Below are 16354 nucleotides of genomic sequence, written 5' to 3' on the forward strand. Positions count from 1 at the left end.
GTTTTAAGAGAGGTACCTTGGCCTGTGAGACAAAAGAGGAGAGAATATCAAGCGTTGAAAGATTTTTTAAGAGGAAGAGAAATATCCTACATGTGGCTAATGCCAGAAGACCTTCTTTTTACTTACCAGGAGAACAGATACAGGATTAACTCCATTTTCAAAGCTCAGAACTTTCTGGATAGAGTGAGGGAAAAAGAAGGCAAAGAAAAGAAGGATGAGGAGGAGCAGGAAGAAAGCTCTGGTGAAGAGAATCCAAATGAACTACGGAGATATCATACAAAACAGCATTCCAAAAAAGATAAGAAAGATAATGATAAACAAAACCCATAATGGCTTCAATAGTTTCAATTAATGTTAATGAACTCAACTCTCCTGCCAAAAGGAGGAAGACTTTTAGATATTTGACAGAAATGGAAATGGATATAATCTACTTACAAGAAACACATATTTTAATTAAAGATCAACATCTTTTGAAAAATAAAAAACCTGGTAACTTATTTACAGCAACAGACATGAAAAAGAAGAAAAGGGGAGTTGCAACATACATTAAAGATAAATTTAACCCACAATTGCAATATGCTTCTGAAGATGGAAGAATTCTATTAGTGGAAATTACAGTGGAGAATAAAAAAATTCTGCTGGCAAGTATCTATGATCCAAATGATCAGCAGGAGAAATTTTTTCGAGATTTGCATCTTAAACTGTCAAGTTTAGACTATGTAGAATATTGCCTAATAGGAGATTTCAATGCAGTTTCTGATAGACAACTGGACAAAAAAATGCACAAACAGATGAAAAGTAAAGGTCTTCAGTTGCCAACAAGTTTTTGGAAATTAGCAGAAGAAATGGATCTAGTTGACGCATGGAGAACAAGATATCCTAACTCCAAAGGCTTTACCTACTATTCCTTGGTCAAGAATCAATATATGCTGGCTCTCTGCAAGTATGATTAAAGATTTAGTTGACACAGGAATTCAACCAAGAGTTATTTCTGACCATAGCCCTGTAATGGTAAAGCTCAAAGGTCCAACTTCAATTTTGAAAGATGAAGACTTTCTCAAAGAATCTAAGGTGGAAATGGAATCTTTTTTCAAACAGAACATAACACAAGAGGTAAAGATGCAAGTGGTTTGGGACACTGCTAAAGCTTACTAAAGGGGCCTTGCAATTAGATATAGTATTAAGAGAAAGAAAGAACTGAAAATTTCCAAAACCTAATATCACAAGCTGAAGAAGCCGAAAAGAATTTTTAAAAAAGTCAACAAAACATCTGTTTCAAAAAAAGGTTAAAGCAATGCAACACAAATTGAATTTGATTCTTATGGAGGAAATGGAGATTAAGTTGAGGTACGCTAGACAAAAAAATTTTGAACATGCTAATAAGCCTGGAAGGTGGTTGGCTTATAGGATGAGAAAAGTTTATAAAATAAACTTAGAAGAATATGTCAATCAAAATAATCAAAAAACTTTAATTGAGCCAATAACAATAAGGGAACTTGGAGATGTAATGGCATCTCAAAAGAATGGTAAAACTCCAGGTCCAGGTGGACTACCTGCAGAATTTTACAAAGCTTACGAAGAGTCTTTACTCTTATCATTTAAGCGTCTTATTGAAAAAATTCAAGAGGAAGGCAAAATACTACTTTCATGGCAAGAAGCTACAATATCTTTGATAGCAAAAGAAAATAATGATTTGAAAGATATTAAAAACTACCATCCAATTTCTCTTTTAAATGTGGATTATAAAAATTTTGCTGCAATATTGGCACAACATATGAAGAAAGGTCTACAGTCTATAATACATTATGATCAAGCAGGATTCCTTCCTAGAAGAAATCTGAAAGATAATGTCAGAACAGTGTGTAATATTTTGGAATATTATGAAACTCATCCAGAGAAACAACTGGCTTTAATTTGTTTAGATGCTGAGAAGGCCTTTGACAATGTTTGTTGGCACTTCATGCTACAACAACTGAAAGGCATGGAATGTGGTGAAAATTTTTTGAGAGCAGTAGAAGCAATTTATTCTTCACAAACTGCAAGGGTGACAGTGAACAGTGAACTAACAGATCTAATCAACATTCAAAAAGGTATAAGTCAAGGCTGTCCATTGTCAACCATACTTTTTATCTTATCATTAGAAGTACTGAATGACAAGAGACAATTGTTGTTAGAAGGACATGACCTTACTATGGGGTGGCATGCATATTTATGGTATCAAAGACTCGAAGGCAACTCCTATTTTAAGAACCATTGGTTTAGAAAATCCTTGTATCATACGTGGTCATGGCTAAAGACCAGAATTTACAAAAATATTCCAAGATGAGTCTCCCCAGTAGAAGCATTTACGCATCCGAATCTCCTAAAATCAAATCAGGGCTTATTTGGTAGCAGGAACTCCTTTGCATATTAGGCCGCACACCTCTGATGTAGCCAATCCTCCAAGAGCTTACAGGGCTCTTAGTACAGGGTCTACTGTAAGCTCCAGGAGGATTGGCTACATTAGGGACATATGGCCTAATATGTAAAGGAGTTCCCTGCTATAAAAAAAAGCCCTGCCTACATCAATTTTGGGTGATGTTGGCATGTCGAGGATGTTAGGGGCAATGCTCTGGTTTGTGGGCAAAACTCTTATGATAGGATTACTGTCAAACCATAGAGAGCCAGTTTAGTGTAGTGTTTAAGTCTGCGGACTCTTATCTGGGAGAACCAGGTCTGATTTCCCACTCCTCCACTTGCAGCTGCTGGAATGGCCTTGGGTTAGCCATAGCTCTTGTAGGAGTTGTCCTTGAAAGGACAGCTGCTGCGAGAGCCCTTTCAACCCCACCCACGACTGTTGTGAGGGAAGAAGATATAGGAGATTGTAAGCCGCTCTGAGACTCTGATTCAAAGAGAAGAGCGGGGTATAAATCTGCAGTCTTCTTTTGTCCCAAAGCCAGAGCATTGTCCCTCCAAGGTTCACCAACTTGCCTATACCATTTCCAGTGACATAGGCATGTCATGTTGACTTTTGGTTTCTTGTCTGTTTGGGGGTATAGTTCCCCCTGGTTTCTGATAGCCCTGAACTGGGGGACAGACAGACTCCAGACTGGTGGATCTCCCACTCCCAACTGGACACTGACAATCCTAGGAGTATTGTTTTGAGGGAATCCAGGAAGATACAATGTTGCATTCCAGAGCATTTTATCACTTCTGAATGGACAGCATTGATTTTGTTACCTGAGCAAACTTTCATGAGGATGTCTTTCCTTGCTCCTTTTATTTGCAGAATGTAAAAAGCAGGCTGGATCGCTGATGTGGGTGTTTCTGTTGGTGGGAAACATCATCCGAGGTGTTGGCGAAACACCCATCATCCCTTTAGGCATTTCGTATGTGGAAGATTTTGCAAAATCCGAAAATTCTCCTTTCTACATTGGTAAGCCTGCAAATGCCCAAACTTAGTATTATGTACTGACATGACAATTACGTTCTTATGAACCCTTGGTTACCTGGGATTCCTTTTGGAAAGAAAGGCAATACATAATTGTAACTAAAGAAACATATTTTGTTTATTCATACTCCAACTATGTTTAAGACAAGTAGGCCTGACCTTTTAAATCCTGGTCAATCTTTGAGCAAAAGGTCCGACCACCTTCTTGTTATTTGTTTTTCTAAATGGCAGCTAGGTGGGGGCATAATTTAAATAAGTAACATGGCAAGGGTTGCCAAACTCCAGGTGGCTCCTGGAGCCTCCTGCTATTACAGTTGATCTTCAGGCAACCAAGATAACTTCCCCTGGAGAAAATGTAGGGTTTCCAAGTCCAATTCAAGAAATATCTGGGGACTTTGGGGGTGGAGGCAGGAGACTTTGGGGTAGAGCCAGGAGACATTGGGGCAGAGCCATAAGCAAAGTTGTGACAAGCACAACTGAACTCCAAAGGGAGTTCTGGCCATCACATTTAAAGGGACCACATACCTTTTAAATGCCTTCCCTACATTAGAAAAAGTGAAGGATAGGGGCACCTTCTTTCTGGGCTCATAGAATTGAACCCCCTGGCCCAATCTTTCTGAAACATGGAGAGCATTTTGAGGAGAGTCAGCAGACGCTATGCTGAAAATTTGGTGGTCTCTACCTCAAAACACAGCCACTTCAGAGCCCCAGATACCCCCAGATCAATTCTCCAATATACCCTATGAGAATCGATCTCCATAGGGAATAATGAAGTGCCCAACAGACATTTCCCTTCCCCACCACCATTTCTGATGACTCTGAAGTGGGGGAAGGCCTGCTCCCACCTGCGGATTGGCCTCTCTACTCATGAGTTGCTGAATGTCCAGCTTCTTCAAAGGAACACAGAGCAACCAAAGGTTCAAGTTTACCTTTCCTATGCAAACCACCTCTGAAAAGATTGTGCAACCAACGGAGTGTCTGGGCTGCTTTCACAGGCACTGGGAGCAGCCATGTTCTTCTGCCTATTCCCCGCCCCCAGTCAGCCTTAAAGACAAAGACACACTTTCCAAGAGAAAGCCTTGCCTGCAAAGGTGGAAAGTCACATGGTGGCTGTGGGGGCAGGGCTTCCCCCGCTGGTCAGTTGACTGGGGGTGGGAAGGAGCCTGGGAAAGCAGGAGAACCCCTGCTGGGACGTGGGGATTGGCAAGCCTATTCATTTACCACTTCCATTAGCTGCATATTCTTGAATCATGCTAAGGCAACTGCTCACATCAACTTGCTTTAGGCTTCCCAAACCTCCCGCCCTGGCGGGGGACCCCAGGATATCCACCCTCTTCCCCCGCTCCCCCAAAAAATGGAAGCGGGGGGAGAGGAGGGAAACGGCGCCCGGGAGCATGGCGAGTCGCCCGGAGGCCGCCGCGCCGCACCGTTGCCGCCCCCTCCCCGCCCACCGCAGTTGCTTCTCCGAGATGGGCCCAAGCTGAGCCCATCTCGGAGGAGCAGCCAAGAGACGGCAGCAGCGCAGGGGAGGGCGAGGCAGGCCAGGAGCATGGGGAACCGTGAATCCAGGCCCTTCTAGGACCCAGACTTGCAGCTCGCCATACCCCCGGCCCGCCTCCACCCCCCCCCCCCGCTTCCACCCCAGAGGCGAGGCGGGCAAGGCGGCAGCGGCGCGGCGGCCTCTTCTTTGCTCAGCCTGAGCCCATCTCGGAGGAGCAGCACGGCGAGCAGAGAAGAGGCTGCGGGGCGGTTCGCCACGCTCCCCGGCGCCGTTTCCGCCCCTCCCCCTAGCTCCACCCCAGTGTCTCCTGGCTCCACCCCCAAAGTCTCCTGGCTCCACCCCCAAAGTCCCCAGATATTTCTGGGGTTCGATTTGGCAACCCTAACTTGCTTAGTATTTCTTAGTTTGCACGAATGGTTGTAATTTACACAGTGTTTTGTTGTTTTCTTACCCATCTGGGGATTGGCAACCCTAAGAAAATGGCTGCTTTGCATGGTGACCTCTATGGCGTTATACCCTGCTGAGGTCCCTCCTCTCCTCAAACCCTGCCCTCCCCAGGCTCCACTCCTCCAGATCTTCAGATGTTTCCCAGAGCAGACAACCCTAAACATGCCTCTTGAGTGGTAGGAAATACTCTTCACCCCCCACAGGCACACTTGCCATTTCTGGCTTAGGAAATTCCTGAAGAGTTGGCAGTGCTTCCTGGGGAAGGCAGAGTTTGGAAAGGGGGGGTTGCAAGGTTGGTGTTGGAAAATAGCTGGAGACTTCGGGGGTGTATCCGGGAGAGGGCGGGGTTTGGGGAAGGGAGGGGCCTCAGCATGGTCCAATTCCACAGTGTCCACCCTTCAAAGCAGCCATTTTCTCCAGGGGAGTTGTAAAAGTGGGAGATCTCCAGGGCCCACCTGGAGGCTGGCAACCTGGTAGGGTTTTGAGGTTCCTCCTGTCAACTGACAAGGTGCAAGGAGGGAATGTATCAGGAGCTGGAGGGCGACTTTTTAGGCCTTGTCGCCAGCAACGTGGTGACATCACTTCCAGTGTGCTCGGGAAGTGATATCATCACATCGCTTGGGTCACTGCAATGCTCTGTTGTTTGGGCAAAACTTTTGCAGTAAAAAAATGGCTTCTACCATGACCACTAGGGCTGCCAAGCTCCCGGGTGGGGCGGCGGTTCGCCCGCCTTGGAGGTCCCCAATCTGCTGGCTGGCAGTGGGCTGGCATGGGGATCCCCACCTGACGTTGCCGTTGTGATGACATCACTCTCAAGTGACATCACTGCAGCGGTAACATCGCACACCGGCCACTCTAGGAGCTTCCGTGAAAACTCTGTGGTTTTCCCAGATGCTCTAGCAATTTGGGAGGAAAACTCTATTGTACCAGAGGCCACAAGGAACTTGGCAACCGTAATGACCACTGATGGGAAACAGGGCTCAAGGGCAGGGGACCCAGTGTCCCAAGGGAAGGTTAGCAACCTGATTCCATCCCTAAAACTCCAGGAATTTCCCAACCTTGCCATATACTACCAGAAAATATTTACGTACCACTTTTAAAAACCACAGCACAACATTTTGAAAAGCTCCTTAAGGGGCACCGGTTCTGTGACCTCACTGTGGCCACTAGTCAAGCAAGTTTTGTGAAAGGATGTTTCATTGTAAAAAGAGGGCAGGGAGTTTCCGTGTAAACTCTCAGTGTGTTTGGACAGTGATAAATCTTGAAAACAGGGAAGGCATGAAACTACAGGGCCTGTTCCCATCAAGAGCTCTAGTTTTGACCACTACCCATGCATTTTATTTGCTTCTTTAAAAATACATATCCTGCTTTTCCACTCAAGTTTGCCTAAAAGCTGCTTACAACATAGTATGACATTACCCAAAATTAAATTGCCTAAAACAAATCAAGCAATTTTAATACTACATGAAAGCTCTGAACTCACTTCTTAGTGTCCAGCTTTCATATTTGAGTTCCTGAACTCTCGGAAAAGTCTCTCTTTATTAACTGACTGAAGACAGCAACAGAGCTGTGGAGAGACACCGTAAGAACATTAGAGAAGCCATGTTGGATCAGGCCAGTGGCTCATCCAGTCCAACACTCTGTGTCACACAGCAGCCAAAAAACCCAGGTGCCTTCAGTGGGGCCAGGACCATGGGTGTCCAAAGCATCATAACTAGGGTTGCTGGCTCTGGTTTGAGAAGACCTTGGAGATTTGGTGGCAGAGGCTGGAGAAGGCAGAATTTGGGGAGGGGAGGGAACTCAGTAGGGGTAGAATTCCATAGAGTTCACCAGGGCCTTTTTTGTAGCAGGAACTCCTTTGCATATTAGCCGATGTACTCAATCCTCCAAGAGGTTACAGGGCTCTTCTTGCAGGGCCTACTGTAAGTTCCAGGAGGATTGGCTGCATCAAGGGTGTGGCCTAATATGCAAAGGAGTTCCTGCAACAAAAAAGCCCCTGGTGTTTACCTAGGGTTGCCAGCTCCCAGGTCCCAGCAGGAGATCCCCCAGTTTTGGAGACTTCTCCCTATCATGAACCAGCTGGCTGGTGGGAGAGACCTCTCCTGTAAACAGGGATGTTGCTGCATAATGTCCCTGATGTGATGACATCACTCGGAAGTGACATCACATTGAGGATGTTGCATGGGGGTGGTCTGGTTTTTGGGCAAACTCTATGGTTTAGCCCAGGGGTGGCCAACAGTAGCTCTCCAGAAATTTTTTTTGCCTACAGCTCCCATCAGCTCCAGCCAGCATGGCCAATGGCTGGGGCTGATGAGAGTTGTAGGCAAAAAACATCTGAAGAGCTACCGTTGGCCACCCCTGGTTTAGCCCAATTTAATCACAGAGCTTGCCCAAAAGCCAGAGCATCACCCATGTGATGTCCCAGAACACCCCCCAAATCCCCCTGCTGGACCAGCGAGGGGACAGGGCAACCTAAGTTTACCCTCCAAAGCATCCATTTAATCAAGCAAAAGAGATCTCTGTCGCCTAGAAATTACTTGTAATTCCAGCAGATTTCCAGTTACCACTTAGAAGCTGGCAACCCTGTTTTGCACTGAGAATGCTTTTGGACCTGTTTCATGTTCAGAAATACACACGCAACGTGCTTGATTAGGCTAGAAATGCTGCTGCTGTCCTCCAGAGGTGGGCCTAGCTACAGGGCGTCTGTGGCAGTTGTCCTTTGCCTGCCCATGGCACTGGCCCCCTTAGAGTTACCAGGTCCTCTCTGGCCACCAGTTGAGGGTGGGAAGGTAGAGATATGGGGATGGAGCTGGGGAAGACAGAGACCTAGGTGGGGTACAAGGCCATAAAGTCCACCCTCCAAAGCATCAGTTTTTTCCAAAGGGGTCTAATTTCTGTAGTCTGGAGATGAGCTGTAATCTGGAGGATTTCCAGGTCCCACCTGGAGGTTGGCATCCCTACACCCTGATGTCCGCTTTCTCAGTGGCCATATGGGTAAGCTTGCCAACCTCTAGGTGGCACCTGGAGACCTCCCACTATTATAATTGATCTCCAAATGGAGAAAATGGCTGCTTTCGAGGGAGGATTCAATGGCATTATACCTTGCTGAAGTCCCTCCCTTTCCTAAACCCTGCCCTCTCCAAGCTCCACCCCCAAAAATCTCCAGATAGTTCCCAAAACAGAGTCCCTCCTCCCCAGAAAAAGAGCTAGCAACCCTGATAGCTAATTAGCCACACTGGGCTTGGGCAGCAGACAGCTGGATCAGCAGCTGCCACTACCCCCCACCCCCAGCAACTTCTGAATAGGCCTGTTTAGGATTACCCTCAAATTGTCCTCAAGGTCAACTACAGCCTTTAGTCTCTGATATGAGTCTCTGTTGCCATTACAAGGGAGGTTCCTAGGGTTGCCAAGTCCAATTCAAGAAATATTTGGGGACTTTGGGGGCAGAGCCAGGAGTCTTTGGGGTGGAGCCAGGAACAAGGGTGTGACAAGCATAATTGAACTCCAAGGGAGTTCTGGCCATCACATTTAAAGGGACAGCACACCTTTTTAAATGCCTTTCTTCCATAGGAAATAATGAATGATAGGGGCACCATCTTTTGGGGCTCATAGAATTGGACTCCCTGGTCCAATAGTTTTGAAACTTGGGGGGTATTTTGGGGAGAGGCACTAAATGCTATACTAAAAATTTGGTGCCTCTACCTCAAAAAATAGCCCCCCCCCAGAGCCCCCAATACCCACGGATCAATTCCCCATTATTCCCATAGGGAATAATAGAGTGCCCAGTAGACATCTGCGTCCCCCCACCCTTTCTAAAGCGGGGGGAGGGCCTCTAAACCAGGGAATCCCCTGCCCCCTCTCTCACACAAATACTTACTGGGTCTTGTTCCTGCAGAACTTTACTTGATCTGAAAACGAAAGCAAAACAAAGGGAGGGGCCATTCTCCGAAGCCCTTCCTGTTTCCTGCTCAGCCTTAAAGGCACATATTTTAAAAACGGACCTGCAGGAGCTCTAAAACTACATGGTGATTGTGGGGGGCGGGGCTTCCCCCGCCGGCCAGCTGGCTGGGGGCAGGGAGAAGCCTGTAAAAACAGGGGATCCCCCGCTGGGACTTGGGGATTGGGAAGCCTGGAGGTTCCTGAGAATCTAAAGACAGCATTTGAAATGAAAGTTGAAAAACATACTTTTTTGTGCTTTTAAATGTTTTATGGCGTTTTATATGCTTTTCCCCTCTCCCTCTTTTAGGTTGCCTACAGATAGCGACTGTCCTGGGCCCATTTTTTGGCTTAATGTTGGCTTCATATTGTGCACAGCTGTATGTGGATGTTGGATTCGTAGACCTAGGTAATATTAAAGTTGGCAAAGTCTATAAGCATTACTCAATCCTAAGAAGTTTCATGTCACTCAGAATGCTGCCAATTTGCAATGGTAATAGCCAATGTCGCTAATTTCCACTCTACTTTGTTATGGTGTTTGGATATGCTCTAGAAGCAGGGGGGAGTGGTTTGTAGCAAGAACTCCTTTGCATATTAGGCCACACACCCCTGATTCAGCCAATCCTCCAAGAGTTTACAGGGCTCTTAGTAGAGGGCCTACTGTAAGCTCCAGGAGTATTGGCTACAACAAAGGTGTATGACCTAATATGCAAAGGAGTTCCTGCTACAAAAAAAGTCCTGTCTTGAAGGTTTTGAGGTTCAAAGATACTGGGAAGAGGTCCTGGTTTAGTGGTAGTGTCAAGCATGATATTTCTGACTATTAATTTAGTAGGCATCTCATATTCACACTTCTCTCCCCCTTCTCTCTTTATCCCATTTTCTCTGAATAAAGATTTCTCTTCAAAGTCCCCCCCCCCCACACCTGTAGCCTCTCACGAATGCAGGATATGCAAGTAATCTCCATAGTGTGAAGTAGAAGTGCCTCCCCCGAGTTCCCATACACATCAGCAAGTCAGGAATGTGTGGGATCCAAGGGATGTTATAATATTCAAATGGGTAGTTGATAGCATGCTTTGAACCTTCTATGCAATTCACATCTGTATGCTATGTTTTGAAGTTATCTGAACTATGCCTTTGAAGTAGCCTTTAAGATGCCCTGTCATGTAACGTTTTGTATCACTTCCATGGTATCGTACCTTGGACAAGTACTGGATTATCAGTAAAACAAGTCTTTGATTTAAACAATAGCTTGATTATTCGAAATACTAATGTTTGATAGGTAAAGCATTTGCTTTGCATGCAGAGAATCTCAGTTTCATTCCCAAGCATCTTCAGTTAAAGGGATCAGTCATGCGACCATATGAAAAACCTTTGCTTGTGATCCTATCACCAGTCAAAGTAGATAACAGTGACTACCATAGACTCATAGGCCTTATTGGTATTTTTCAAGTATTTATTCAGTTGGTACTTCAGTACGCGGCACCTGAAATAGCTCCACCCAAATAAAAGCTGGTTAATATTAATATCGACTTCTATACAAGTGCATCTAGAAGACATTTAAAGAGACTTCAATCTTTTAAAATACCTTCTAAGTTCACTCACAGAGTTGTGTTGCCCCAAGTGAACACAGCAAACATTTAAAGTTTAAATCCCTGTGGGGACATTGGAGCTAAATAAATTCGGCAATCCCAGTTATTTCCCAAATCCCAATATCATACCGATATCGGGATTCAGGAATACGAGGAAATACCAATATTTTTCACGTTCAGTACACCCGAACACGGAAAATACCAATTGTTTTTGCACACCCCTAGCACTCTCCAAGGCATTCGTTTTATCCAGGAGAACTGATCTTTGTATCCTGGAAATGCTGTCATTCTGAGGAGGCTGGCGTCCCTATTTTATGGTTCCAAGACCTGAGCCTCTGAAAGTTGTCCTTAATAGCAATGGCAACCATATATCTCCTGGGGTCATTTCATAGAAAACAAGATGCCAGAGCTCATTAGCACAACTCATTTGCATGACTCATTTGTATGTGCCACACACCCCTGACATCACTAGAAGGTGTACTACAGTAGATCAGCTCAGAATCTATCTTAAAATGCTTCTTGAATTATAATTGCCATAATAAAACCTTACTCCCATCATACTTTTGAAATTACATTCTAATTTGTGGCCACAGTAGCATGAGGAAGATTTCCATCTGTCTGCTTTATATGTTTTGGCTATTTTCCCAGTTTTTGTGGGGAACAATATCAGAAAGTTTGTCAAATCCTAGAGTTCAGCAAAATTCTCACATGGGGTTTGAATGATGGAGCCCAGAAGCAATTTTTGGGGGGGTGGGAGTAAGAAGGAAAGAGGTTCCGGAGTTCCTCTTCTGTGAGCTCCTGCCCAAAATGAGGCCTGTATATACCCCAAAGAGATTGTGCAGACCCTGAGAATAACCAACCACTTGGGTCTACTAATAAGAACATAAGAGAAGCCATGTTGGATCAGGCCAATGGTCCATCCAGTCCAACACTCTGTGTCACACAGTGGCCAAAAACTGTGGCTAATAGCCACAGATGGACCTCTGCTCCATATTTTTATCTAACCCCCCTCTTGAAGCTGTCTATGCTTGTAGCCGCCACCACCTCCTGTGGCAGTGAATTCCACATGTTGATCACCGTTCGGGTGAAGAAGTACTTCCTTTTATCTGTTTTAACCCAACTGCTCAGCAATTTCATCGAATGCCCGTGAGTTCTTGTATTGTGAGAAAGGGAGAAAAGTACTTCTTTTTCTGCTTTCTCCATCCCATGCATAATCTTGTAAACCTCTATCAGGGGTCGACGTTTCTCCAAGCTAAAGAGCCCCAAGAGTTTTAACCGTTCTTCATAGGGAAAGTGTTCCAAACCTTTAATCATTCTAGTTGCCCTTTTCTGCACTTTTTCCAATGCTATAATATCCTTTTTGAGGTGCAGTGACCAGAATTGCACACAGTATTCCAAATGAGACCGCACCATCGATTTATACAGGGGCATTATGATACTGGCTGATTTGTTTTCAATTCCCTTCCTAATAATTCCCAGCATGGTGTTGGCCTTTTTTATTGCAATCGCACACTCCTCTTCCTTTCCTTTCTCTTCAGCGGATTTGACATTGAACCTCCTCGATGCTCGCTGGGTTGGGGCCTGGTGGCTGGGAGTCATGCTATGTGCTGGGGTGAACTTCTTGGTCGCCATCCCCTTCTTCCTCTTGCCCCGGACCCTTCCAAGAGAAGGAGAAGAAATGGATGTCAATTTAGGAACCAAGGGAAACAGAACACTGCTGCAAAGGGAAAGCGTGAGTCAGGCCAACCAGAAAATAAGTGAAATTGCTAAAGGTGAGCTTTTTTGTGTGTTGAAATAACTCTTTCCCTTATAGAAGGAAAAAGGCTCCTTAAAAATAATATACAACTCTGTGAAGGCTCTTAAGATTTCATTTCCAAGTCTCAAACTTTTCACTGAAGTTTTCTAGTTTTGACCTATTTTTCAGAAGTTCCTAGGAAAAGAATAAAATCTTAGGGAGAAGGGCCAAAATTGGGGTTCTTGTTAAGCCAAGCCTGGTCACTAGAGGTCTGACTGGGGAGAGGTGAGATGGGAAGAGCATATGATGCCAGCAATGTTGGGCTGTCAACCTCTGGGTGGCACATGAAGATCTGCTATTACAATTGATCTCCAGACAACCAAGGTCAGTTCCTTTGGACAAATGGCTGCTTTGGAAGGAGGACTCTATGGCATTACATCCTGGTGAGGTCTCCTCCTTCCCCAAACCCTGTACACCCCAGGTTTTGCCTCCAAAATCTGCAGTTATTTCCCAACCCAGAGCCAATGACATTATTATATCACTTCCAGGTAACATTTAGAAGTGGCCAGGGGTGGAATTCTAGCAGGAGCTCATTTGCATATTAGGCCACACATTCCTGATGTAGTCAATCCTCCAAGAGCTTGCAAAAAAGAGCCTTGTAATGATTGGCTACATCAGGGGTGTGGCCTAATATCAAAGGAGCTCCTGCTAGAATTCCACCCCTGGAAGTGACCAGAGGTAGATCTAGGAATTGCCAGATCTGGAGGGGCTGTTTCTGAGGTAGAGGCACCAATGTTTCAGCATAGTATCTGATGACTCTTCTCAAAATGCTCTCAAAGATTAAAAAAGATTGGACCATGGGGTCCCAATTCTATGAGCCTCAAAAGAAGGTGCCCCTATCCATTATTTCTAATGCAGGGAAGGCATTTAAAAGGTGTGCGGTTCCTTTAAATGTGATGGCCAGAACTCCCTTTGGAGTTCAATTATGCTTCTCACAACTTTACTTATGGCTCCACCCCCAAAGTCTCCTGGCTCCACCCCCAAAGTCCCCAGATATTTCTTGAATCAGACTTGGCAACCCTATCAAGGAAGCCATTCATTAATTCTTGGTTTGCAGCTTACCATGCTTCAGAGAGCCTATCTGAAAGGTTTATAAGATGACTGCAAATAACTATTCTTTTCGTTTCCCTTTCAGATTTCATCCCATACCTGAAAAGTCTTTTCCACAACCCAATTTACATGCTTTTTATATTGATCACTGTGCTGCAGTTTAGTGCTTTCATCGGAATGCTTACTTTTTTGCCAAAATATCTGGAGCAACAATATGGAAAATCTGCATCAGATGCCATCTTTTTAATGGGTAAAGAAAGCGGTGTCTTTGAAAGTGTACGGAGCAGGGCTTTTTCTGTAGCAGGAACTCCTTTGCATATTAGGCTACACTTTCCGTACCCCTCCCCGATGTAGCCAATCCTCCTGGAGCTTACAGTAGTCTCTGTAAGAAGAGCCCTGTAAGCTCTTGGAGGATTGGCTACATTGGGGTGTGTGGTCTAATATGCAAAGTAGTTTCTGCTACAAAAAAAGCCTTGGCATGGAGTGACCATACACTTCTGGATTTATCCAGAGGATCATCTTTCTTAGAGCTGAACTATAGGATACATTTGACACATGACTGACAAGGAAGGAAACTTACAGTCAGACAAATTTCCCATGGGAATTCAGTTCTCAAAAGTGTTGGGTTCCATCTGGGGGGAAGGAACTCTTTTACTGTGCTCTGGTTAGATCTCACCAGAGTATTGTGTTCACTTTTGGGCACCACTATTTAAGAAAGATATAGACAAGCTGGAATGTGTGCAGAGGAGGGCAACAAAGATGGTGAGGGGTCTGGAGACCAAGTCCTATGAGGAAAGGTTGAAGGAGGTGAGTATGTTTGGCCTAGAGAGAAGACAACTGTCAAGTGATATAGATCCAGGTGGGCAGCCATGTTGGTCTGAAGCAGTAGAACAAAGCAGGAGTCCAGTAGCACTTTTAAGACCAACAAAGTTTTATTCACAATGTAAGATTTTGCGTGCTAAAAGCACACATCATCAGTCTGATGAAGTGTGCTTTTAGCATAAAAATGCTTACATTGTGAATAAAAGCTTGTTGGCCTTAAAGGTGCTACTGGACCCCAACTTTGTTCTGTGACAAGTGATATGACAACCATCTTCAAGGATGGTGTGGAGTTGTTTTCTGTTGCCTCAGAAAGTCAGACCAGAACCTATGGTTTGAAATTAAATCAAAAGAGTTTTCAGCTGACAGAATGGTTCCTCAGTGGAAAAGGCTTTTTTGGGAAGTGGTAGGCTCTCCTTCTTTGGAGGTTTTTAAACAGAAGCTGGATGGTCATCTGACAGCAATACTGATTCTGTGAATTAGTCAGATCATTAGAAAGAGGGCAGGAAGGGTTGCATCAGTGATTAGTTCTTATGGCCCTTTCCTACATGCCCAGGGAAATGCCAATTGCTACTTTGGGGTCAGGAAGCAATTTTCTCCATGCCAATTTGGCCAGAAAGCCTGGAAGGGTTTATTTATTTATTTATTTATTTATTTTTGCCATCTTCTGGGCATGGAGCAGGAGTAACAGGGTTTTGTGTGTGTGTGTGGGGGGGTATTTCTGAATTTCCTGCATTGTATAGGTCCCTTCCAACTCTATGATTCCATGATTCTGTCCTCCCCTTTCCCCAAACCCAAAGCCTCTGTGACTATTAAGGTTGTTAGCCAAGCCAGGCAGAAGGGTTGAGTGCGGGGACACGGAGGGGGGTGATGTCAGTGACATTGCTACATCACTTCTGAGGAAAACCTGAAGGATGCAATTGTTCAAAACTCTGTGGTAAAACTGCCATAGTGAGGAAATTTGGTAGCCATAGCAACCATGAGGACTAGAAATATGTTTTCTTTTTAAAGAGTATAATCTGTAGTTTTTGGGTATCCAGCAGGGCTGGCTTGGATCATGTATTCTGTGAAGAAAGGCATAACTGGAGAAATTATTATTTCATCCAGTACTCAGTTTTGTCACTGGTACAAAAGCATCACAATGGAAACATATGGTGTTGTCCCCCAAAATTTATATCAAAATTCTGTTTAGCTAAGATTTGAATATTTGTTGCAACTTTGGAACATTGCATTATCTTGGATATGTCTAAAATCAGATTTTTACTTTCCTTCCCCACCAGCCATTTACAATCTACCAGTTATATGCACTGGCTATCTTTTGGGAGGCCTTTTGATGAAGAAATTCAAGATAAGCACCTACAAAGCTGCCCACATCGCCTTTTGGAGTTCCGTGATTGTGTATTTCATCGACTTCTCTGCATATTTCATGACCTGCAAAAATTCGTCTGTGGCTGGTTTAACTATTTCCTATGAAGGGTATATATCCTCTCTGGAATAATCCTTATCCTGCGTGTAATTGACATAAGACTGGAGTGGATACCCTGCCTTTGATAGTCCAGGTACCCCAAACTCATCAGCTCTTGGAAGCTAAGCTGAGTTGGCCCTCATTAGAACTTGAATTGATGACCTCCAGGGCTTTTTTTTGAGCAGGAACGCACAGGAACAGAGTTCTGGCTGGCTTGGTGGCAGGGGGTGTGGCCAAACATGCAAATGAATTCCTGCTGGGCTTTTTCTACAAAAAAGCCTATGTGAAACAATGATGGCATCAGGGGTGTGTGGCCTAATAT

At 44.6% G+C, this 16354-nt stretch overlaps 2 protein-coding genes across 3 annotated transcripts in view; both read left to right on the forward strand.

Moving 5' to 3' along the window:
- Window positions 1–16354, forward strand: part of CALD1 (caldesmon 1) — a 710639-nt gene that overhangs the window by 495576 nt on the left and 198709 nt on the right. The window lies entirely within an intron of this gene.
- The window catches only part of LOC132575757 (solute carrier organic anion transporter family member 1A2-like), a 52833-nt gene that overhangs the window by 25030 nt on the left and 11449 nt on the right, over window positions 1–16354 (forward strand). The window contains 5 exon segments of the mRNA XM_060244446.1: window positions 3269–3415; window positions 9625–9723; window positions 12442–12675; window positions 13834–13998; window positions 15848–16043. Of these exon segments, the coding sequence (XP_060100429.1) occupies window positions 3269–3415; window positions 9625–9723; window positions 12442–12675; window positions 13834–13998; window positions 15848–16043 (841 nt within the window).

Source organism: Heteronotia binoei, chromosome 8 (assembly GCF_032191835.1).
Source record: "Heteronotia binoei isolate CCM8104 ecotype False Entrance Well chromosome 8, APGP_CSIRO_Hbin_v1, whole genome shotgun sequence".
Taxonomy (NCBI): Eukaryota; Metazoa; Chordata; class Lepidosauria; order Squamata; family Gekkonidae; genus Heteronotia; species Heteronotia binoei.